Source organism: Ixodes scapularis, unplaced genomic scaffold (genome assembly GCF_016920785.2).
Source record: "Ixodes scapularis isolate PalLabHiFi unplaced genomic scaffold, ASM1692078v2 PGA_scaffold3__209_contigs__length_174095766, whole genome shotgun sequence".
Classification (NCBI taxonomy): domain Eukaryota; kingdom Metazoa; phylum Arthropoda; class Arachnida; order Ixodida; family Ixodidae; genus Ixodes; species Ixodes scapularis.
The window spans coordinates 147265342-147290381 of NW_024609868.1; the positions used below are offsets into that span (position 1 = coordinate 147265342).

Below are 25040 nucleotides of genomic sequence, written 5' to 3' on the forward strand. Positions count from 1 at the left end.
CTTTCCCCGAATATCAGTGCTCTGTAATCTATCTAGTAATATATTATGGTTTCAAAGACCCTACTAAAGTCTTTGAATTAAGCTAAAACATATGTGTTTCTCCTTATATTTTCATTTACATAGTAAAAATATGTCTTCGAACAGGTCCGTGGTTACCATCGAACGGATGTTCGATGAATTCAGGTTCCCTGAATTCATCGAACATCCGTCAGTACGCTTCGCAACATCAGTTTTTTTTTTTTTTTTTTTTTAATACGTCGGTTAATTATAAGTGGCAGAGTGGCAGAAACCGCGACAACGAGTTCCGAGCTCTGAGCAGACTTGCACGTAATCCGTTACAAATAACGAAATTACTTGTAATCCCTTACATATATCAGTAATTAGTAACAGAATAATTACATATTTTCTGGAGTAATTTTAAAGTAATTCCCTTACATTTTTTACGTAACGAATTCCTTGTAATCCGTTACATTTTTTTTTTCAGGACCCACCCCCCCCCCCCCCCCCCCTTCCCCCCACCCTTTTCTGAAGAAAGGGTTGCTTTTATTTCGGTAAAGTCGAGCTCAGTGACACTTTACCGAAATGACGCAAAGGGAGGCTTTGCACTCTTCAGTTCCGCAAAGCTTTTTTTTGCAACAGCAAGCTCCTGAATCCATCTTTTTAGACCCTAACTACAATGTGAAAAAAAAATCCAAATAAGCATTTCTACAAAAAAAAAAAAAAAAAGGGGGGGGGGGGGCAAGTTATATTTACTTTTCTTAGTCCCTTTGTTTCTTTTCGATCGAAGACGGGGAGAGGACACCAAGTGATTGTGTGCTTCTTCGAGAAGCTCGAGGCAGTAAGTGCACAGACAAGAATTAACAATGTCTTTCTCGGTTATAGTGACTACGGGATTTGGATATAGTGTGTGCTGCTCGGCCATATATCACTACTGCGTGGTGCAGGTTAAGAACCCCAGGCTAGCAGGCGTACTGCACTGGCTAAATTGCTTATCTACAGTGGGTAACAATGTCGCCATGTTCAGGCAGACTAACCTCCTGCTGTATAAACAACTAACGACGACTCTTTTACTTTGACTGCGTTAGTGCAACGTCTCTCGTGCTGCACGAGAAAAAAGAAATATTCCTTCGAAGGTTACATTTTCGGTCAAGTAGGAAGCAAAAAAAGAAGAAAAGAATATTTCCCTCAAGTGGGGCTTGTAGTAGAAGAGGAGGAAAAAGAAAATCAGTTAGTCCCACGGTGTGTATGGTCTTTTCTTTATGTGTATGTTTATTCTAGTTCAGCTGGCCTTTCCTGAAGTAGTTGCTTTAAAATAAAGTATATATATATATATAGAACTGAGAAGAAAAAACCCTTAGTGAAAACAGCAACAACGGACGATTTAATCTTCGACGTTTCGGCCGGAGTCCGGCTTTCGTCAGGAAGACGAAGGCCGGACTATATATATATATATATATATATATATATATATATATATATATATATATATATATATATATATATATATATATATATATATATATATATACCTGAACTATGAACCAACTAGCTCAAATTTAGCCTGTTACCGTTGCTTGGCTTCTTGCTCAGCGAATTTGCTTATACCGGGTGAACTCAAATGAAAACACAATGGTGTTGAATCGTGTAAGAGTATTTAGAATATCAATCACGCCGCTGAACTTGCATCGCTCGAAGAACTTCCTTTTTGTGAGCGCATTCTCTGCTTGGGGTTGCTGGAAACACAGTCACTTCTATCCAAGGCAATCGATGATTCGCAACTTTTACGACATATAGGGGGCGCCTATCAAAATGGCTGTCATCTGGATGATGTCGTAGAACAGCAGTACGAGGCTGGGTCCGCGACGAGTAAGTAATTCTAGTTTTGCTATATACGAGCAGTATTAGAGCCTTACATTATTTTTTTCACAACAGGAAGTGTGTAGGCAAGCACCTTTATTCTGAAGCGTATCATCCAGGAGCTAGGGAGCACGATTCTCACACCGCGGTATCACCATCGCTGAAAGTTGCGAACAGGGTTGGTGACATCAACAAGTACGCGACTCACGGAGCAATGGTGAACACCAATGTTTTTGTCGCTCCCGACGGTTCCCTGGAAGCCGCCAGCGGCGTAGAAGCGTAGAGCTGCGAGGACTTGTTGTTCAACCGTCAGCACACGGGGCTCTTCCCGACGCCGCTGGAGTTTTCCGCGAAGCTGGTCGCACAGCCGGCGAGTCACCCCTTTGGTCAGCCGGTTCGCCCACAAACCTCGCATCGCTCGTCTCGAAAGCATGTCGGTGATCTCTAAAAGCTCGATCCGCTGGCGAACCCAACAGTAGAGATGCATATTTTAGAGTCGCCTTATTTTACGATGCAGAACGATCTCCAGCTTCGTCTCGACCACTGAGTTAACTGCATCTTCAAAGTGCATCGTGACGATATTTTGACGTCACCGCCAACTGCATCCTTTTGCGAGCATAGCTCGAACTGCATAGGGAAAAACTACATTTCAAAGTCATGTCACGTGACCTGACAAAATAGCCAATCAGTGCCGGATGCAGTTTTCTACATCATTTAGTTTCCGTTCCAGCATAGATAGACTGGTCAGTGGTGTCGCGTGCGAGTATACTTGGGCCCCACTAGTGCCAGTAAGTTTTTGTAAAGTGAGAAACATTCCCAATAGCGTTGCACGGCACCCTTAGTCTCGCTGAATTTAGAGGATGAACGTAGGTTTTGACACTGTCATTAGAGCTCCGGAGAGGGGTTGGAGGAAGAGGAGGAGGAGGAGGAGGAGGAGGAGGAGGAGGAGGAGGAGGAGGAGGAGGAGGAGGAGGGTGGGAAGGACTCAAGAGTGTACTCTGCATAAACAAAATTTTTCGAAATCGGACCTCTGTCTTGAAGTATTATCCGATATACAGGGTGTCTCAATTAACACGCACCAAGTTTTCAAGAAGTCGAGACACGCAGTATATCATTATTAGTTCGGTTACCCAACTTGAGCGAGCTAATTGCGCCACACCGTCACCGCAGGAACCCAGCAGCGACATGGCGTCTTGTGGCTTATTCTCTGCCGACGAGCCGCCACCCGATGTGAAGACGGAGGAGGCTTTCGTGACCCTGGCCACCAACGACGTGTACGCGTTCGGAGCCTTGGTGCTTGGCTACTCGCTTCGCGACGTGCACACCTCCAGGAAGTTGGTTGTGCTTGTCACCAGGGACGTGGGCGTTGTCATGAAGCACCTCCTCTCCCAGGTCTTCGACGACATCCAGCAGGTCACGCTGCTCTGGTACGTCCCTTCCCCTCCAGCAATGACCGCTTGGCGTCCCGGGGGCTTCGTCGCGTTTGTTAAACAGACAGCCTATTCGTAGAGTAGAGCGTCACCGGACCAACCTTACAAAAACGTCTGCGAACAAACGTAACGGCTTACGGTTGCTTTGGGAAACAAAGAAATGACACTGTATGTTGGAAAGCGTGGATTTCCGGCCCTCCATTTGGCAATTTTAAACAGTTAAAATTGTGTGTGCATCTAATTACATTTTCTAGCTAACAACTAGAAACGTGAAATCAGGTTTCCTAATTATTTGAGAGCCGATAACTAACAAACGATCTCTCTATCACAAAGATTGCACAATAAAATTATCTGCACGAATATTTGAGACCGAGGAAAACAAAAAAAGGTTCAAAAACACCTGTGACAACTTTTGCTATCGTACCTGTTTTTTTTTTCTTTCTTATATTTTTCTCCTTCTTAGTTTTTGTTTTGTGGAAATGAACAGTCACCAGCCTGCTTGCTCAATTAAGTATTGCACCAGTGTAATACAAGCCCCTGGCCTAAGTTCATGCAAGCGTTTATGTCAGCCCAGTGTACAAGCGTTATTTTTTTTTAAAAAAGAAAAAAAACCTTAATTAAGCAAATGTGGTCGTGCGGGTGACAGGTAAGTACCTGGCAGTGGCGACCCCCTTGCATGATCCTGCCTAGTTGTCGTGTCCCAAAACAGTGGGCTGTTTACTGAACCGTTTTGGCGCAAACGGTTCGTCTATAAACGACTCGTTGACGCCCCTGCGCCTGCGAATTGCGGAGAACTCTGGGAAGGAGTTTTAGTGATCCCTTTGAGGTCACAGGTTGGTGTCCGAACCAGCTTGGGAAAGGTCTGGCACAATTGCAGGATGCTTATAACTAGCGGCATCCAACTCGAGAACAAGGAAGGCTCAAAGCATCTCAACAGATGTCAGAAAACCGCGACTCGATATTTTTGTGCTATGGCTCGATACCGAGCGTTCTGCCCTTCCGAAAACAATACTTCTCATACTGTTAATTCGGTATTTAATCGGTTGTGCTAGTACGGCATTTTTGTCGAAAGCGGATGGTGTAGAAGGTGTTCGAGGGCTTAGGTTTATTTGAAAATCAGGTGGCCTGTCCGGTTGCACACGCTTTCTATACATTATGGAAGTGTTTATCTAGCTCGGTGGCAATCCCTCTGCGATGGCCGAGACCATGTGGTCATCGTGCAATTCTCGTAAAAATAGTATATTCGTTGCATAGCCTTTGGTGACGAGGCAACGTGAGAGCGCTGTCAACTTCGCGAACATGTACATACTCATGATGCAATGTTTCCTTGTTCGACTACAGACACTCACTGGCCTTTGCTTGCCGCTCGTCAATGTAAAGTCGTCCCTGGACTGCCTGAGAAAGGCAGTAAGCAGGCATGGAAGTTATCCGTCACTAGAACGAAATTACTTGCGAATTAGTATATTTTAAATTTATTAATTAATCAAATAATTTAGTGAAAATTTCAATCTCTAATAGAATTTCATTACCTTTTCAGTAACGAATTACTAAAGTTACTCGTTTGATTTCTTCCGTCCCGTCAGAAGAAGAAAAAGAGCAGAAGAAGGGCGTTGCAGTGGCCTTCCACCTTTCAGCACCGTGACACAAGAGTGTTCGCGAGGGAAAGAAATGAAATCGCAGGAAGCACGACAGACCGGAGCCCGTTTTAGATGCGGAGCATCTCTTGCTCGGGTCTATGTCCCGCGGCGTCGTAGTCCGCACTCGCACTACGCATGCGCAACTCTCCTCCTTCCCTCTCTCCAACAGCTGCGCGTTACTCTCTCCGCTCTCTCTCTCTACCAGCTGCGTGCACTTCGCGTGCGTTCGCATCTACTCACACCGCGCGCGCATGCGCAACTCTCCTCCTCTAGTCTCCTCTCCTTCAAGTGTGAATATAAGCAGCGGTAGCGCGCTGCGCGCGTTCAGTTCACCCGCTGTTGACTCCACTTCACACCGTTCTTCCGATGAAGTGTGATGGAAGCAACAGTCCCGTCAGTTAGTGGGTTGGCGCAAGCAAGCGTCAGCACCACCCCACAAACTAACAGCAACGCTACGTCTACTGAAGACAAAGCTGCGCAGCGAAGGGCACGCGACGCTGAGCGCAAACGCCTGAAGCGAGCGGCAGACCCTGAACTACGGCAACGAGACCTTCGTTAACCGTTTGACCTTCGTCTGCGCAATTAAAAAAAATTACACCATCTTCCCGAGGGGAACCATGGGGTGATGCGGAGCATCGCGGAGTTTCCAACAACGTTCACGCGATGTGTGGTAACCAACGCAAATTAACAACGTAATAACACGCGAGTTAACAACGTTACTAACAACGTTACTGACACCGTTAATAACACCGTTAATAACGATCCGCGATGCTCCGCATCACCCCATGGTTCCCCTCGGGAAGATGGTGTAATTTTTTGAATTTGCTCGTACGGTCAGCCAGGCTGGGAGGATTCGACTGTCTGTATTGTAGCGGATGGAAAAGGGTCAACAGATGTAAAACTGAAAATGGAGACTTAATCGGCGAACTTCTACCGGAAGCAAAAGAAAGAACGAGCGTAGAGAAAGCAGCAGGAAGCATCGAGGCGTAGGCGTGACAGCTGCAGCTCGCGCGAGAGTCTGTCGTCATCGGGAGAGTGAGTCGGTAAGACCGCGCTGAACTCCTTATCTATTACCCTTGGTATCTCGAGCCTTCGGTCTAGAATGTTCGGACGTCGAACACTGGGGAGACTGACTCGGCAAGGTCATGTTGGCCTCCTTGTCTATTAAACTCAGGTAAGAGTAAACCACCATGGCCTCCTATATACTGACAAAGCCTGGCACATCGCCATGAGAAGCGGCCGCCACAATGCAGAAGGTGGAGCGGCAGACAACGGATGAGAGGAGCGCCACGTGACTGGCGCCCCGCTGCGGCGAGACGCCGAAACACGCTTCTCCCGAGAGAACAAGTGTGTTTCCGGTCCTCACCGCTGCAAAAGCTGTGCGCTGACGTCCAGGTTTCCGGAGAAATGGTTCTCTTATTCTCTGTGCTACCAGATCCTCGCGCTCCAAATCTGCGACCGGGCACTCTATGGCTCCGTCGTCGAACTGCCAGGCTCTGTGAGTATAGAGGAGGCTATGAGGAAACACGAATCTTGTAGAAGTAAAGGGAAGCGTTCCTTCTCGGCTGTGCACGCGGCAATGTGAAGGCAAGGTACCACGGCTTCTTGGAAAACGAACAGCCTGTTTCGAGTGCTGAAAAGAGCAAGAAACTATAATGGCTCATAAAACCGTCGCCTGGGGTTCGTGAGGAGTACAATCATGGTCCATATGTCCACCACCCCGCACCCTGCACCTACCCTCTTAACTCCGTTGCTCCTTGCTCCGCCAACAACCACACAAAAAAAAAAAAAAAAATCAATTTGCGTTTTTTTTTTAATTGTTACCCGACTTTTCCGCTAAATTTAGCGGGTAATTTTTCCGCTTAATTTAGCTGGGAAAGTTTCTGCTAAATTTAGGCGCCGTGTGACGTCACAAACGTGACGTCACTCGAGATCCTCGGGACGTCACACGTCCGTCACTCGTGACCGTCGTGGCGTCACACGTGACGTCACGTGTGACGTCATTATAAGAAACGTCTCATAATGCAACGCGCGGTTACCTGATGGTGACGGCGACGGCGACGCCACTCAAGCCGGAAACGGGCGCCTAAAAGCTGTGCTCTAAAGAAGAAAGTTGAGCTTTTGTTCGGTGTCACCGAAAAATGAGTGAGCTTTTGTCCATGTCCGCCAAAAAATAGGTGAGCTTTTGTCCGGTGAATGTTTTGTTCGGTGCGCTTCTTGTCCGGTGAGCTTTCGTTCGGTTACCATCGTGAAGTGCGAGTTCTTAGCGGTTCTACGAAGTTTGCTTTGATATTCGGCACGCTGGGCGTTGTGCCTGCCTGATACCGTTCTCGTTCTGCGAAGGTTCCGCTGAAAGTAAAGCCCTCCTCTCTTTCTTTCTTTGAAACTGTTAATTCAAAATGAATGGAATTCACGTAAAATATCACCACGTTTATTGCACAAATACTTTTTTTAAAATAACATCTCCTATCAGTTTTACGGCTTTATGCTAGCGCAGAACAAGGACATGCATAACTTTCTTGTACCAGCTCGTTTCCTGCTTACGTGGCCATGTCCTCACTCCTTGAATAGCGCTTTCGTCGTCTTTAAACGTTGTTCCGCGCAGTGCATCCTTTAGGCAGCCCGAGAAAGGCAGATATGACGAGATCAAATCAGGACTATAAGGGCGATGGGGAGTACATGTACAACAAAAGTGGAAGATCGCCTCCTGAATTTTTATGCTTGTGAGGATGTGCGTTGCCGTGCTGAATAAAACAAATGTCTTCTGGATTCTTGTTAGGCCTAACGCAGGTAACTTCGATTATTGGCTTTCTTCGCTCACTAAAAAATGCATGCAGGGCAATCTCTAGTATTCTGAAGTACCGATTCGCACGAATAATGTCATCAGGCGTAGCCAGATTTCTCGGCTTGTGTCGGTGGCAGGACGCCTCGACCGCGACCGATCATATCGATCGGATGCATTTCCTCAATTTTTGAGGCCATAATTTTTTTTACCCAACGTCCATTTGTGCTTTTATTGACACAACAACTTCTATGCAGAACACACAAACGGTTGTGACTATTTTCCCACGGTTTTTTCTTCTGTCACTAAGAATGTAGTTACAACTCAATGTTCGTGACGCATGTCAGACGCAGACGCCGTTTTCTTGAACTACTGCAGCAGCGTGCATCATGTGACGATCGTTTTTGTTCTATCGGAGCCTGATATTGTTTGGAATGACCTCTAACGAACGAAATAAAGCCAGTAATCCAATCCAGTTATAGCAACAAAAATATTTTGTCGACGAAGCGCAACGTCGTAGGAGCGAAGTTCCCACGAAATGTCAGAGTGTCGACGAAACGTGTGTCGTTGGAACGTGAATAAATAAAAGGTTGTCTACCGAACGTGTTCTCACGTGACGTGTTTCGACGAAACGATAGAAACCCGTAACCGGTCCATCGCTCCAGCAGCGCTCTCTTTTCGGTGCTCAGCGGCAAGGACCCACTGGGCTGCCCCGATCGCCATCGCGACAACGTGCGCGCCTCGTTCACCAAACTGCACTGCTGGCGCCTGGCGAACCTCTCCAAGGGTGTTTTCCTGGACGCCGACACCCTGGTGTTGGCCAACTGTGACGAGCTATTCCAGTGGCGCGAGTTCTCGGCGGCGCCGCTCCGTGGCTGGCCGGATCTCTTCGACACCGGTGTATTCGTGTTCCAGCCCTCGGCCAAGACTCACGGCCTCGTCATGAAGTTCGCCAGGGACACGGCGTCCTTCGACGGCGTCGACCGGGGCATCCTGAACGACCTTTTCGGCAGGGAGTGGAAGGCGGACCTGCAGCTGCAGCTGCCTTTCACCTACAACCTCCAGGTACACATGGCGTCGCATGTCCATCGCCTTGAAAATCTCCGTTTCAGAACTCTTCTGAATTTCACTACGTTGTGACGTTTCTTAAACTGTGGTTAGGTTTAATTCTTAACTGTACTGAGACGCTAATTGGAGGCTACATTAACTGGCTTTTCACAAATGCAGAGAACTAAAGGCAGATTGTTGGCCCGGCAAAGAACCCATTGTGCTGCTAGGCAGTTGGAAAGGCGAGACGACTCGTGTGCCGGAGGAAGCGGGAGAATCAACTTGTGCTATGCTCTCGCTGCCATTCTCCGACATTGCATTGGTCTACCTGGTTGTCCTTGGCATGTTGGAAAAGTATTTTTCGGTATATTCGCGACTCCAGTTCACTGTGGGTGGCGCCTGTCGTTTTACAAGATGGCGGTTGTAGTGAGGGTCGGAGATGCGTGCCGGTATTCCAGTTGCCAAGCCTGTCCAGTGTGCTGGCTTCACTGAGCGACACAAATTATTTCTGCTTATACGCTTATACGAAGGAGACAGGGTGTTATGCGTGCAAGTCACCTTTTTATCCTGAAAACAAAAACGGTGTTTAGGGTAATATTTACTCCAGGAGGCACGTTTTAAGTCTGGAACGAGACCGAAACTAACCTCTATTTGGTATTTAATTTCTAGGTGTTCATTTCGGATTCTTTCATACCTCAGGATGTGTCTCACAGCGTAATTATTAAGCGAAAGCAGTCTTTCGCGGAAACTTTATTTTGTGACGTACTTGTCCGATTCATGCAGTTAAAAATATTTTGGAGGCTCAGTGTCCTTTTAAAGACTTCCTCTTCTCGCCCAGATAATTGTCATGTGAAATAATGAGCTGCTAGCCTTTTAATGGGTTTTAGGGTATTTAGATGATTAATTGCTTTAACGTTATTCCCAGCGCAAGAATAACAGAATCAATTCAACTTTTAGAAGATATCGCCACGGGTGATGAGTTCAGAATATGTTCACAAAACGTATTACTTAATAATTGGTGCTCTCACTACAGAAACCAAAAGGCGGAATCTGAGTCAGGCAGCAAAAGTGTGTGTGTGTGTCCGTTTTAAAGCAACGCTTGACGGATAAGATTTTATATTACATTCAGTGTCTGACTGCTTGGCCCTCTTGATAGTGACCTAAGAGTTTTTCATATGCTAAAAAAAAGACATTTTTTGGAATATTATTATGCTTAAATTGTGTATTTTTGTGATCGTGGCATTTATTGGGGGCCTACATTGCTGCAATTTGTATTAATATTATTAATACAATTTATATACCTTAAAGAGTTTTTGAAGTTCTAATATTATGTGTTGCTTATCATCTAATTTCATACGCGCGATCACGTATTGCAATCAAATGCGTGCAAATTATCATGACTGGTACCAGTTGCAGCATTTTTAATTAACATGTTAGAAATAAAAAGTGTCTAAAATAAATCGAAACGTTATAGCTGTTCTGAGAAATCCATACAAAATTTCATTAATTCTGGGTAAATCATATTGTGCTGTAAAAGACGCGACTTTCGACAATCGGCGAAACTTCCAAGGTCGCCGCGAATCCTTCCAGACCAAATGCCACCCCCCCTATAAAAGAAAAATAACAAAAAAAACTAAGGATTAAAGAAATTTCGTTCTTGCTTTTTTTTATTACAAATCTTCCAAGAAAATTTATTTTCTTTGATTTTTATGCGCCGTCGGTATGGCAATCCCAGCCATTCTGTTTGAAGGAACGCCTAGCCGCTTGCACGTCTGCTCGCTGCAGCACGTTTCGTTGGCGTTGGGAACCGTTGAAACAGTCGTGAGTATTAGTATTGCCTATACGAGTGAACGTAAGCACTGTTTGTTGGCGTTATTGGGCTCCGCGCACGCGCAGTGTTGCACACTGCGCGTGCGCGGAGCCCAAAATTACGGTCTTAGATTCGAGCATGGCGACGACGCACATGGGCAGCTTGCAGCACGCAACTCTAAAGTCTCTGTAATACTCTGACGTTGAGCGCTGCAAACGCAGCGTAGCGCTGCACGTGGGCCTTTGATTGGCCGGCGAGCAGGAACTCGATATCTGCGAGCCATCAGTAGTGGTGCGCGCGGCACTACGCCACGTTTGTACGCCGGACGTCGGACTATAAGCGATCCTTAACGCAAATGCACGGCGATTGCTTATGCTTCCATACGCAATACTATAGCTCTCTAATATGGTACGATCCCATATCGGCTGCAGCACTACATTGGGACAGTGAAGAGTGTTGTTTGCATTGGGAAATGAGATTTCGCGAGCCCTGATTGCGAGCAGTTCCGCCGTGCCCGCTGAGGAGGAGAAGCGGGGGACCCTCACTAGACCGCTTTCCGTTTCCGCCGCGGGAGGGCGAGCAACGAGCTGGAGACTCGAATAGGGGCTTGGGACTAGACAAGCTGTTTGTAAAGAGCTTATTTCCCTTCTCTCCTCCAATATTGTGTTTTTTGGAAATTATTATATTTTCTATAAAAAATTTACGCGGTGCGGGCAATCTCCAGGGGCGGACTTTGCAAGGATTTTTTCTTCTTTCTAAATAAATCGTTATGACGAAACTTGAAAACCTTTGTGAGTGACACATTATGTTAATGATGATTTATGTATAAATCGTTGCCATGTCACAAAGCAGGCATTTGTTAAGGTGTGCGGCGTATGAGAATTTGCTCCTACGGGCACCGGATGCTGACTGTCTTAAGAAAACCTTTAAACCGAAAGTTACCCACGAAGGCCGAATGCAGATTTTAGTCCTAAAATTACGGTGCTACACTTGCGTAGAAAGCTTAAGTTGTCGCCCGACCACGTCCAGAATTCTTAATGTAATTACGGCCTATTTTTGTGCGTAGAGACAACCACTCTTCTCCTTTAGAATACCCTATTTAACGGACTATAATCCACAGACACATATAGTGCACGAAGAAAAAGTTTGACTGAAAAAAGATTTTTCCTTGGACAGTTTGCACCAGATGCACGGTCTGCACCTGGTTCATAGTCCGCACTTAAAAAAAAATGCTCATACACAACACCCGTTCAAAAATGCTTCCTTTAATAGCGCACAAAGAAGGCTGCACCATGGAGAAAGCATCATTAACATATAACCTTTCTTTTAAAAGTCCGTTACGTCTCGTCATAATGAACGATCTAGGCTCCGCACTGAAAATGTCGCGCTTTCACACTTCGTGAGACAGCTTTGGAAAACAAGGAGCCATGCTGAAAGAAACAGGGTATCCGCTAGACCTAATGTCAGGCGTGGTATGCACCTTGTTGAAGAGAGCACAGGGTGTCCAGCCTACAAAATACACTAAGGAGAATAAGAGACCGGCGGTGATCCTGTACCTGCACAGGAAGTCTCACTATTTAAACATTGGATGGGTGGCGTTCGGGTGACGTAAAGCCCCTCTATCCTGGAAAAAGTGGTGTCATTCATTGTTGTGGGAATGCTCGCGACACGCGCTGTGCGCCACGTTTGGGAAGAACATGGCGTCTGAAATCTAGCTCAGTGCGGCGATGTGCCGCAATGATCTTCCCAAGGGCTTCGCGTTGCACGTGCCTCGTGCATCGATGCACCATGCGCTACTTTTAAAACATGAAGGGGCTTTAGGGTGACGGAGAGCCGTTTATACAGAGAGACTTTGGCCTATGGTTTGCCCGCTAGAAGCAGCGGATTTTGCGATAACACAAAATGGCGTTACTTCTTTTTCTTGTTTATTTCTGAGAAATCGCATAGAGTTCCTATGAGTCAGAGCCACAAAATGGCGGACGAAAGTAGTCCTCCCCCGATTGTCAGACTATGCTGCTGTGATTGCCAGGCTGTCAAAATCTCCTTAAGAAGGCCAAGCTCTCTCAGTATAAAAAGGGTTGTTCGTTTTCGGGTTTTGTATATTTTTAAATTTGGGGGTAAAAATCGGGTGCTATTTTTCAACCCGATAATCGGGGAGAAATCGTTTTTTTTTTTTTTTTTTTTGTGGAAACAACCCAAAATCCGGGTTTTTTTTTTTTCGGGTTAAATTTACAAATCTACTCAATAATACATTCAATGTTTTTATATAGGAGTGTATTACGAGCTCTTTAACGCTAACGCGTTAAAATTGGGGGTCTGTTTCAAGCTGGTAATCGGGGAGACATCAGGGTTTTCCAGCTCCGATTGCCGTCCGTCGCTTCAAGGGGAGCACTGCCCACGGAATCCTCCTTTCCCTCAGGTGTCAACCAAAACCCCGACCGTTTGAGAGACGGTCGTCTTCGATCAGATATTTCACTATGGAATAAACCTGTTAAGTTTTCCCGATCTGTTTGCGCGACTGAATGGCTCGGACGTTGTTCGTGAGAAAGGTTGGACGTCAGCGAGATGGCCATGCTACCCGAGAGATCCTGCTGGGCGTCGACACCTCAGCGGTCGAAGGGGGATTTATAGTGCATTTTTCAAGCTGCGTGCAGCAGGGCCTAAGCTACATGGCGTGCCGAGGCGGTTCCACCTGCACAGCGGGTGGACGGAAATGCCCCTCCGAGGCCCCGCTTTTGCTCAGCCGGCCTCCGTAGAATGTCATGGTGAGTTAGGCGCGTTCGTTAAGCTGTTGGTTGAGAGTCTTGCAGCGTCCACAGTGCTGCACGCAGCTTGCGAAATGAACTATAGGTCACTGTTGTCCTGAGGTAGGGTAGCTATTGCGCATGTGCACTGCAAACTCCGTGCGGCGTAAAAATAAATAGGTTGGTTATGTAGTTTTGGAATTCGGGAGAAATCGGGTTTAACCCGATTCTCCTGAAGCATGTTCGGGGTGTAAAAACAGGGTAAAATCGGGTTTTACCCAAAAACGAACAACCCCAAGTATAAACGGCTCTGGGGTGGCTTCTATACTCTGTTTCATACTTATGCCCTTGTTACACGTAAAGCCCGTTCATGTTTTAAAAGTAGCGCAAGGAGCGTCGATGCACAAGGCACGTGCAACGTGCAGCCCTTGGGTAGATCGTGGCGGCACAGCGCAGCACTGAGCTAGATTTCAGATGCAATGTTCTTCACAGAAGTCTCGCGCGGCACGTGTCTCGAGCATTTCCACAACAATGAATGGCGCCACTTTTCCCAGGATAGAGGGGCTTTAGTTACACGGGCACGTCCCTTACAGAAACAGGTCTCAAAAAATTTTTTCAATTTTTTTAGACTTCATATTGACTTTCCAGGATCCTACTGAATTTCTTTTGAAACGCACTTTGTTTTCAGTATTGTCAAAAAACTTTCAAAAGAAAAAAAAGTAATATCTTTTTGTAGACTTATTTATAAAAAAAATTAAAAAGAACTTGTAATAACGTTTTTCTGTAAGTTATTAAAAAAAAAAACTTCAAAAGGAAAAACAAAATCTTGTTTTGAAGACTTATTTTTAAGAAAATTAAAAAGAAGTTCTAACGACGTTTTTTTGTAGGTTTTTTCTTAAAAAACTTATTGACATTATTTCTTTATATTATTTTATAAAAGATAATTTTTTTTATTATTTTATATGGTCTGCGGTCGCGTGCAAAGTCCGGCATGACGGCGATGGATATATGGTTCTACAAACACCTTTCAAAATGTTCTTTGATTTATTATTGAAAATGCGTTGACTTCTTGTTCACTCTGATTGCTTTCTTTTGACTTCCTGTTGACGTGGTCAACAGAAAGTTTGTTGATTTTGTGTTGAAACTTTTTTGAGGATTTTCTTCTGCCTGAGTCAAAAGAAAAGCTGTCGACGTTCTATTAACTCTACCTTGATCTTTTCCTGCTGACTTCCTGTTGAAAGTGTCATCAGAAATACTGCAGACGTTCTGTTTACTTCGTGTTGAAAATATTCAGTTGACTTTCTGTAGCCAGTGTCAATAGAAACGCTACAGACTTTCTGTTGACTTTTTATTGAATATGATACATCCTGACTAAATGTCAAAAACCACTAAGTTTCTCAATAGTCTCTGACAAGTTGAGAACCGTAGAGAGGAGCTTGAGTTCCCCTGCCTCCAGCGCGAGCTTTCTACCCTTGTCAACGCTTCGACGTCTCGCGCCCCTCGAGCGCAAGCGCGCAGTCAAAGCACGACGGAAGGCATGGGGCGCGTGCTGGAGGCCAGGCGTTCGAAAAACACGGCCTGCCATTCTCACTTTGTGAAGTGACTATCGTGACTTTACTGAACCTATTCAACTAGTCAACTAGTAAAGTAAAGCAAAATAAATATTTTAGAGTGGAGCAACCGCCTTGACTGGCATCGTCCTGAGTGGTCTTATGCAGAGAAGCGATAACATTTGTGCTTGGAGCCGTTTTTGTGGATGTTGTTTTAGCAACTACGCAGAATTATTATTAGTTGTACCAGTGGTTTTTAGTAAGAGATAGAGCCCACGAACTTCGGAACACTTTCTTCCCTTTGACAGACTTTCGAGAAGGAGATCGGACACTTGGAACCTTAGTGATTGCTGAAGTGGTCACCGGCCAAATGACTGATTACCTTCAATATGTAGGCTATATAAGGCTCTGGAGCAGTTAACGGGACTGTGATTCTGTTGTTGAGTGCTTCACGTTGTTTGTGTTTGTTTCCAATGCTTATTCGTCGGGTGTGTATGTACCAAAGGGACACTATTTTCTAACAAAACTCAAAATATATATTAAAAAGAATTGTATGTCTTTTTTTTAAACATTAATCTGCTATTCCGTCAAAAGGAATTCAACAAAATTTATGTAAGAAGGAATTCTCAAAACATGTATGTAAGAAAGAATTCTAAAAGTCTTAAGTGGCCAATTTTAACTAGGAGTCAATTAAGCTGTCAAAATAAAGTAAAAAAAAAAATTAAAAAGAAATTCAGTGCGATTCCAAAAAAGTTTTAACAGAAACTCAAAAGAATTTAACTACAAATTTTTGTAAGGGACACTTACTTGCAGTTACGCTAAGTCACAGTTACCACAAAATACTTGCAGACACCATTCTGCGGCTATGTTGTCAAAGATATATGAGCGCGCGTGCGCTTGAGTATCTTGAGCACCATCAAAGCAGCGCACGCGCACTGTCACTCCTGAAATAGCTATTCGAGAGTATAGTGCGGTAACTGTGGTGACGTGTAACAGCTGTTAAAGGTATGGTAACTGCGGTTAACGGCGCCCGTAACACCGGCATCAGTGAACAACGCTGTAAAAGCTGCTGGTGCGAGCAGAGGGTTTGATCTCGCATATCATTTGCGTCTGTTCTCGCGCAAATGAAACCAAGATAAAGCCACGTGCTCGCACCAGTAGCTTTGACAGCGTCGCGTAGACCCCATTGTTGTTTACAACAATGAACTGCCGTCTGCATCCCAAGCGACTTCCGGTCGCTGCGTCTTTGCAAGCCTATCCAAACATCTAATGTGGCCAGTGCTAGAAAGCAACAATTCTACATGGATAACAAAGTTAAAAATATAACGAGGGCCTGACTGTTGGATGAGGCAAGTTGGTTTACAAGAATATTCGGAAAAGGTTAACAGATAACGCGCTTCTTTGTTGTTGTTTTTTTGTAAGGTTAACGTTTCATCGACATTTCAAACAGTGGTGTGAAGCTTGACTTCGTTAATTCTTTGTATGAACCGGAAGTTCTCTGGGACGTCAGGGACTGGAGCCCCGTCTGGTGGCGTTTGCCATGAAACGGGTCTATAATAAGTATGAAACGAGTATAGGGCTCGATGACCTTTAGCCTCTCAATCCCGGGGTTGGGTGGTGCTCCTAGTTCAGGAGTTGCCTAGGGCCGAGTTTTGTTTTGAAAAAAGCTAACGTCGCACCAAATTGTCTCTTTATGACGCCGCGCGCGCTTCCCTTCAGCATCACCCGGATACGAAGCCTTTGCGCTTAAGTTTCTGGGTCATCAAGAGGAGGGAAGCGGGCTTTCTTGCCCATTTCTCTCCCCGCTCCACGTGCTCGTTCTACACCACCTGTTTCTGCTCCTTTCTTTCTCGCCTTTTCCTCCCTTATCCGTTCTGCGCGCTTTCTCATACCACCTGCTGCTTCTCCCGTTTTTGCGTGCTGGGTCCGTAGCTCAGTCAGCAGTGCACTCGGATTGCACGCCGGTGACCGGGTTTCAATTTCTGGCTCCGGTTGCAGTTCTTTTTCAAGATCGTTTAGTTGTTACAAACTGACCGACCTACAGATTTCGTGCCTACGCGACTCCTCAGGTTGGTTGGCTCTGTAAGACAACATATTTGAAAAGAAAACAAAAAAGTTAGTGACCGTTTTGGAGTTCCGGTAGCGTTTTCAGCACCCCGAAAATGAGCCAACTTTGCCCCAGAGTCAGGACGACGGTTAAAGTGAAAACAAGACAACAGTGTAAAAAGAAGCATGCTAAGGTGTTTCTTCCATGCATTTCGGATGTTATGTACAAGATTCCCGTCTCGTGCGGCAGAAGCTACATGGGATAAACTGTACGCCGTATGACCGTGCATTAGGCTCCCTGGGCACAGCTTCTTTTCGAGAGCTACAGTGGCAGGACACCTACCGATCTACTGTAGGGAATGCTCGTGCCAACCGTGCTTTAGGGACAGACCCATATGCATCTTGGGAAGGCACACGGACAAAGTGTCCCGGAAAGATCTCGAGGCACACGAGGCATACATAGAAGGGACAGTTTGGATTAGTAGGCTGTTTCGGTAGATCGTTTCTTCTGTCCGGCAACGGTCTCGGCAACCCGCTACGGTATCCAAAGCTCTGCAGTCAAGGCCTGCGGCGCGCAGGCGCACTAGCGGCATCCTCGTTGCGAAGTGCCGGTAGTGGAGTGGAGAAAAGGGTCTACGAAAACTTCCTAGTGAACCATCAGTGACGTTGTTGAGCAAGACATGGCCTCCAAGATGCTCCACCGGCCGTCCCATTCCACTCAGTCCCCAGCAGGTGGAGGGTATCATGCGAACTCCTCCGCACACTGCAGGTGGCGCCAGAGACCGAGCCGAGCAAGGGCGTTTATCTTCTTCCCATCATTACCCTTGCTATGCATCTGCATTGTCAGTACAAGAGTTTAAGCCCTACCAGGACCAGTGAATCCATCGTCGGGGCGTCGTAGAAGAGGGCAGCCTAAAGGCAGCCGTCTTAGGCTCTTTAAACCTACGCCGTAATCTTTTGGCTCAATAAACACGTTTTGAATAGAAAGCTGAAGCCGTGCTCGCCACACCGGCGTGTTGGCTGTGCAAGGTTTCAGTCTTAAACAAAGAAAGTTGGCACGTGGGCTATTTTTGTCCACGTTGTACAAAGCTATTATTAAAATAAGACGACCAACCAATCCCTATATCAGGGCTTCTGATTTGGAGATTGGTTGGTCGTCTTATTTTAATATTTATTTCCCCCAGCCATAGAGACTTCTTTCTAATGTTTTCATTCAAGTTATACAAAGCTCCTGGTCGAGGAATGCGCCAAGCAACGCGACCAGGTTTTTTTGGCAGATTCTTGAGCCTGGACGTATGTTCTAAAGGTATGTTCTAAAAAAATACCGTTTAAGCTAGCCGGAGCGGTGTATGTGCAAACACCGTCACGATAGGACGGTTTCATGAAACTGCTTCTTATACGTGCACAGTGCTTTCAGTATAGCGCCTTCAGTGTATTGTTTTCTTTATTCGCTCTATTTGGCATATAAGCCATCTTTCGTTCGCAATGGTTTCTGGTGGGTCTCAGAAGTGCGTCGAGTTTAGTCGCCGACGGCGGAGACGTAAAAGCGTGATCATGAACATGTTTGGGTTGCATAACCTCTCGTTTACTGTTTCCTTTGTCTTCAGAGATGAGGTTGCTGCTATAATGCCGCTTTATTTTTATTTTTTTTGTTGTTGTTACCTCTATGTGTCATCGCCTTTCTGCCTGACTCTACACCGGGTGTTGACCTTTCGCTTGAAACCGGTCTAAAGTAAAATCTTTCATTCCTTTTAAGTAATTTTTGTTAATCTCCGTGCTTAAATATTTTTTTCACCCCTCTATATAACAAAGTGCATTGTGTGTAACTTGTAGATAAATTACACTCTAAAAAACGCCGATGCGTCTATACTTTCCAGCACAACGCTCGGAGAGCCAATCACCGCAACTTATGGAGGCAGCTCAGCGAATGACGATGCCGAAACATACGTTTAGACCAAAATAACGCAGTCTGAGTTGGGACATTGAGCAATGCAAGCGTGACGTGTTGCATTGCTTTATGTAACAACTGAGACTGCGTTTTTTAGTCTAAAGTTTCGGCATCGTAATTCGATGAGCTGTTCCGTAAGTTGCGGTGATTGGCTCTCCGAGTGTTGTGCGGGAAAGTAGACGGACGAGCTTTTTTTGAGTGTAGTTATTTTCCGCGACAACCCATAGTTTGTTTTCGAGCGAGGTGCATCAGAGAGTGGTAAAATTGCTTGTGCCACATCTTCCCCATAACTTTAAGTTTGTTGGCAAGCCAGCCCCTTCTCATAATCGTCTTTAAACACTTCCCAGCTAAAAAAAAAAAAAGAAACAGGCTAGTTTTGCCAGGTTAACGAACACTGACTGATTAATTGCACGGCGGTTACTCATGTAATCAGTGTGCCAAGCATAAATAGTCATCACAATATGACTTGTGCAAATTACGTCATAACGAAGAGACCAGCGCCGGAAGGAATAATGAAGACAGGATTTCTTTTCTTTAGCGGAACTTTATTTTGTTTTGCTGCACGGCCGACACATTCGTAAAATCCCATCCATTCGAAAAGCGCTTTTAAGTAGTTCCAGCTGCCACACTTCAAAATATGTGAACTATTTCATAAGCACAACAAATTTGTCATTTTAAGATGTAAGGGTAAAGCGTAAACAAACTGGTACACAGCTTTAATGCCAAACCCAAGACGGGGTACGATAAAAAAACAAAACAAAAAAAAAACAAAAAAAAAAACCCGAATTTTTCTATTTTGTTCGTTGAATATTACGCCCGAGTTGTGAGGCAATCTCGGTAAGCATAATCGCGATGAATTAGCTCATGTACGCTGGTCAATGCTAACGCGTGTTTCACATGCAGCTGTTTTGGCCCTAGAGCGGCGCGATTTCTGCCGTCGCGGCGCTCTGGCCAGCACCAGCGGTTGAGCGGCACAAGCGCCGCGACGGCAGAAATCGCGCCGCTTTAAGGGCCGCCCACACTAGCGAGAAAACGCGCGTGGCACGCCGATCGCGGCAAGTAACAAAATGTCGCCGAAGCACAGTCAGCGCCATGAGCGCGTGCAAAGACACGCCCTTTATCTTCCCGCTTAACCGATTTATCGGCGCGCCGGGCGCGTTTTCTCGCTAGTGTGGGCGGCCCTATAGGGCCAAAATCGCTGCATGTGAAACACGCTTAACGGTGTTGCACAATAGTTCGCAACGGAACAAATACATCGAGCGCTGATCGCGGTCTGAAATGACGTATGTACGAATTCATTTAATAGCAAGTTCGTAAATGAGAGCGGAAAAAGCGTGTGCCTGTATAATCATAGTGTGACCAGTGGCGTGCGTACATTCTGTTCTACGCTGATGTTTATTACATTACCGGTTGTATTTATCGCAATGGCAGCTTTTGTACAGGTCCACTGTAAGCTAGAACGCTTCGAAAACCGACGCTGGTACAGCCACTCGTCGGACCTTCGACGGTCTTCACTCTAGAAAAACAAAAAGGGTGTATTCTTACACCCTTTGTTCCATATATTACACCCCAAGTCTTCAGTTGGAAGTACAGCTCACTGACGTCGATCTGACGGTACTAACGTTCACAAGAGGCTTGATAGCCGTGTGATACAACTTATTAAAATAGTTAATATACATGTTACCAAATACAAAAAAAAAAAAACAAGTTTTTTTCTTTTGTTCTACCTCAAAATCTCAATGTTTACTTTCTGTGGTCTTTGATACGGTACTTTAACCATGCAATAAGTTATATCGCACCTTTATCGAGCCCCTCATAAAATTTGGGGCCATCTCTTTTACTATAGTGCTCTGTACGTCGAACTGACGTTTTGGGGTGTATTATATGGGACAAAAAAGTGTAAGGTGATACCCCCCGTTTTTTTAGAGTGTTGTCGGAAGTTCTTAATACCGTGTCAAACAAAAACTATTGTGTACTCGGCGTTGTCTTCTTCCATCTTAGCTGGCTCTTGCACGCATGGAGAGTGGCTTTCACGCACAATTGACTGGGTTCGCAGCGCCGTCACGCGGCGAGAATATACCATTTTGAGCCGATTGGGACGGCTGGAGGAGCGCAGCCCCGGCGCATGGAAATCTCGGAGGCCATGAGCAAGAAAATAGATTTACTGAAGTAGACAATAGTGCCCCCGCACTTGCGAAGGTGTGGAATTCGGTGATTTCTTTCTTTTACTTACTTGCTTGTATAGCAAAATCTCTAGTTGCGTGGTTGCGCCCTGCCCCTCCCCCCCCCCCCCCCCTTGTTATCTTCGTGTTTGCTCTGTCTTACCTATGTACGATCTAGGAAGACAAACCTCTGTCTAGTCAGCACCGTGGTCCACACGGCGTGAAATTTAAACATATAAACATTATAGTTCGTGAAACTGTATATTTATTGAATCCTGTCGTGTATGCACAGGCGACGTCGGGCAGTCAGTTCTTCGACAAGGCGTTCCTGCACTACGGCGCTTGCAACGCCAAGATAGTGCATTTCTGGGGTTCCCACAAGCCGTGGACGCAGGTCTACGACTGGACCACCAACTTGGTGCACACTAAGCGAGGCTGCCCACACCGAATCGAACACCTACAGAAATGGTGGGTCTTCGACAGTTAGGCCAAGCGTTCTTTATTACCATGTGACTAAAGAGGCGGAAGAAAACAGAAAAGATGCATTGTCTCACTGGTGTATCCATTTTCTATAGGCCTGGCACTTTCGTGCCCACTAAAAGAAGCATAATTGTATACATGTTATGCAATGTCGTTTAATGCACACGCCGCCTAAGAAAATATTTTATGCTACGTGTAATGTTGGCGTAAACGCCGCTATACTTTGTTTTGTCTTAAGCACGACCGATACCAAATCCACGAGTCAATGGGGTCAATGGGGCCAATCAAGGTTTGCGGTAAGTGCGTAATCACGGCATTTTTCGTGTTTCCGTAAACGTTTTACCGTCAACTGATCTAATCATGCCTGAAGAGCGCGCCGTGAGATTGAGTTTTTCACCTGTGTTTATGTGCTGCATGTAGCTTTTGGCCCCGCTCGGGCTTGAAGAGATTGTCCGGCAAAATGTCGTGTTTAAGAAAACAACTAAATTATAGTCATTGCTTTCAGAAATATCGTCGGCACAATATCTGAATTTTTAATCCTCCGTGGCTCGAGTAATTCAGTTTTGAACAGAGTTCAACTGCTCAGCTTGCACTGGTGAAACACACGGCATTTTCGTTGGCAACAGCAGAAGCTGTGACGTAACATTAGGCAAAGAGAGCCCTCAGCTTTTTGACTGCTGTCTTAGTGAGATAACTTCGTTCTAAGAAAGACAAGATTTACGGTATGGAGAGAAGCTTAGTTTTTTGACAAATATCTTTATACGTACCATAAGCCATGTTGATCAAAACCTGGAATAAATCAACGCCCGTGACTCTGACGTTACCATGCCTAATGTGCCGTCATGACACGACCAGCCATGCGTACTTGTGAAATTTGACATCCAGTTTTGTATTATTGTTCATAATTAATTTAATAGATATCAAGGTGCCTTTTAATTAAATAAATATCACATCTAACTATATTAGGGCCCACTCCACGTGACGAGCGCAAAAGCTTAGTAACTTCTGGATATCCCCGGACAATTTATTTATGATGAAACAAAGTATAGCAGATGGACTTTTATGCATATCTATTTGGCGATGAAACTGAAATAGATTGAAACCCCTCGTTGCATTTCGACTTCTGTCGCCCGCCGCGTGTGATCGACCAAACGACCCGTTCCCTTTACACAATGGTGTTGATTACCATTCGTCACACACCGAAGGCCCAGACAAGAAGAACCGTGTCTTCGCTCGCGCCGCTCTCCTTCTAGCCCACTGGGGCGGGTTGCGCTTGGCAGGTGTCAGCAGTGTTGTGCCCGTTACCGAAAAAAAGTAACGAAATAGCGTTACTCGTTAGTTTGGTGAAAAGTAACGCGTTATCGAGCTACGTTACTCTTTTACAAACGTACCGATATGCCGCTACCGTTACTTTTCAAAAATTACGAACTTTACTTTTACGTTACTTTTCTGTTCGAGTACATATGTTTGGCATAGATGTATGATAAGCCTCCTTAACAAGCTTGGATAAAAATAAAAATTTACACAGTGGTTTCATAGTGTTTTGATGCGCGAAGCAGCTTAATTTTCGGCATGCAGATTAGGCATTGAAACTGCAAATTACCTGATTCTGTCTCCTTTAGTTGATACATTTCATTCAGACCTGCTGGCCATGGCGACGGACTTTCGTTATTTATGCCCATCTCACGCGCAGAATGAGTTGGAGATGTTAGTCAATCGGCTTTTATAAACTACAGCATGCGAACGAGGACTGCTGGAACACAACCAGCCAACCAACACCGGGGTTGCCAGGTTGTTTCTAGCTGAAACCGCCTGATGCCAGACGGTGTAGCCCAAAAGGAGCCAAATGCAAAAGATTTATGTAGCCCACAACTAGCCATATTCTGCAGAGCCCAAAACATTGTGCGCTCGAATGTGCGAGCTCAATTCGAAGGCCCTCCGTCTGCATTCTATAGGGTTTAGGAGCAGCTTGCAAGATCTACGATATCTTTAAATGTATTGAACGTTTTATGTCAAACAGAAAAGTACAAAACGTTTCCAGTTGCGTTTTTACAGACATAATGTTATGAGCACCCGCTCGTGCCCACTGCCCGCCTCAGTAGGGTCAATGTCCCTACTGCACTCGTTCTTGCCAAGGAAACTGCAAACTTTATCTAGAGGACGTTTTGAAGAGTTGGAAGGGACATGTTCTTCGTCAGGTCTGACTTCGTGAGGTACATGTGACTGAATACTTTCTCCACGGCGGCATTCGACATGTGCAGTGTCGGGAGCGCGATGGCAAGCTCGGATAGCAACGGAAACAAGGCTGGATCGATCTTGGCCATGTTCGGAATATTCATTGTCCCAAATTTGCTGTCTTTTGTTGTCGCTCATTGTACTTTAAGAAACTTCTATTTGTCGCGGAAAAGCCTCCCTTGTTATATCCCGTACAGCACGCGTTATCGGGCGACATCAAATTCTGCAGGATGTCTTGAGTTGGCTTTAGTATCATTTTTCCTCGGATGATGTGCCTCCTGTAGGTGGATGGTGGGAAACTCGAGGAAATAAGAGACGCCAGTAGGAAGCACAAAGAACTTGGAGGCAAAAAATAAGCCACAATTCAAAAGCGATGTCGTCAGAGCTGAATCTAGGTCAGGGTAGCTCACTTGAACTTATAGGTTCTGGTAGCACGCCCACGAATATTCACGCAGAAAATCCCTTAAAAGTGGGAATCCAGAAAGGGTGGACTGTCGCTTTCTGTTCATGCTAAAGTTTATTTTGTACATCTACCCTAAACCAAGCAAAGAAAAAATAAAAAAAGTGCCGCGTTAGGATTTGAAATAGCCCAAAAATTGCCACATAGCCAACTGCCGAATTTCGACGCCAAATGCCTGACGAAGTAGCCCAATATGGCTATTGATAGCCCAACCTGGCAGCCTTGACCGACACCCCCCATCCGGTTTTAGTAACAGTCCGGTTCATACTATTAGCAGAGACTGATTTACTTCACTATCTGGAACAGGACACCGGTTACCAGCACACTGCTATAATCACTTGCTGCCTCTTACCAGCAGTGGCTCTTAGTTTTTCTGTGAAAAAAAGAAAAGAAAAGAAGGTTTCGTGTTTGTAAGTTTTCTTTACAGGTTTAAAACTTTAAAATTTTTTATTATAACCTTAGGGAATTAAAGACTAATCAAGCGAAAGATTCTTCTGTGTACAAAAGTGGGTCAGGAACTTTCAGGCAGCGAGGGGGAGAGCGAGGCTAAAAATATTCCACAAAGGGTGTTTCTTTTTTTTTTTTGTTTTGAAACTAGAGAAATGAGCAAATCGCTTCGCCACTAGTTGTCCACTGTTGTAAACGGATGTCTCTCCATGGGCTTCCCCCCCCCCCCCCCCCCCCCGCCCCCGCTGTCCACCTCTGCGTGGATTAGGGCCGAGCGAGCCGGAACTGCCGAGTGCGGGGACTAGGCCGACGACTGCGAAAGGGCCGGGAGGGGTGTCGAAGCCGAAAGAGGGGGGAAGGCCGGGCACAGCGGCAAGGCTAAGGGAGGCAAAAGGGCCGAGAACG

General features: G+C 45.5%; 1 protein-coding gene across 1 annotated transcript in view; it reads left to right on the plus strand.

Annotated features, from left to right (window-relative positions):
* The first annotated feature begins 3042 nt into the window (after nt 1-3042).
* Nucleotides 3043-25040, plus strand: part of LOC115319976 (glycogenin-1) — a 76866-nt gene continuing 54868 nt past the window's right edge. The window contains exons 1-3 of the mRNA XM_042292911.1: nt 3043-3284; nt 8396-8771; nt 21306-21481. Coding sequence (XP_042148845.1) covers nt 3043-3284; nt 8396-8771; nt 21306-21481 — 794 coding nt within the window. The remainder of the gene's footprint in view (nt 3285-8395; nt 8772-21305; nt 21482-25040) is intronic.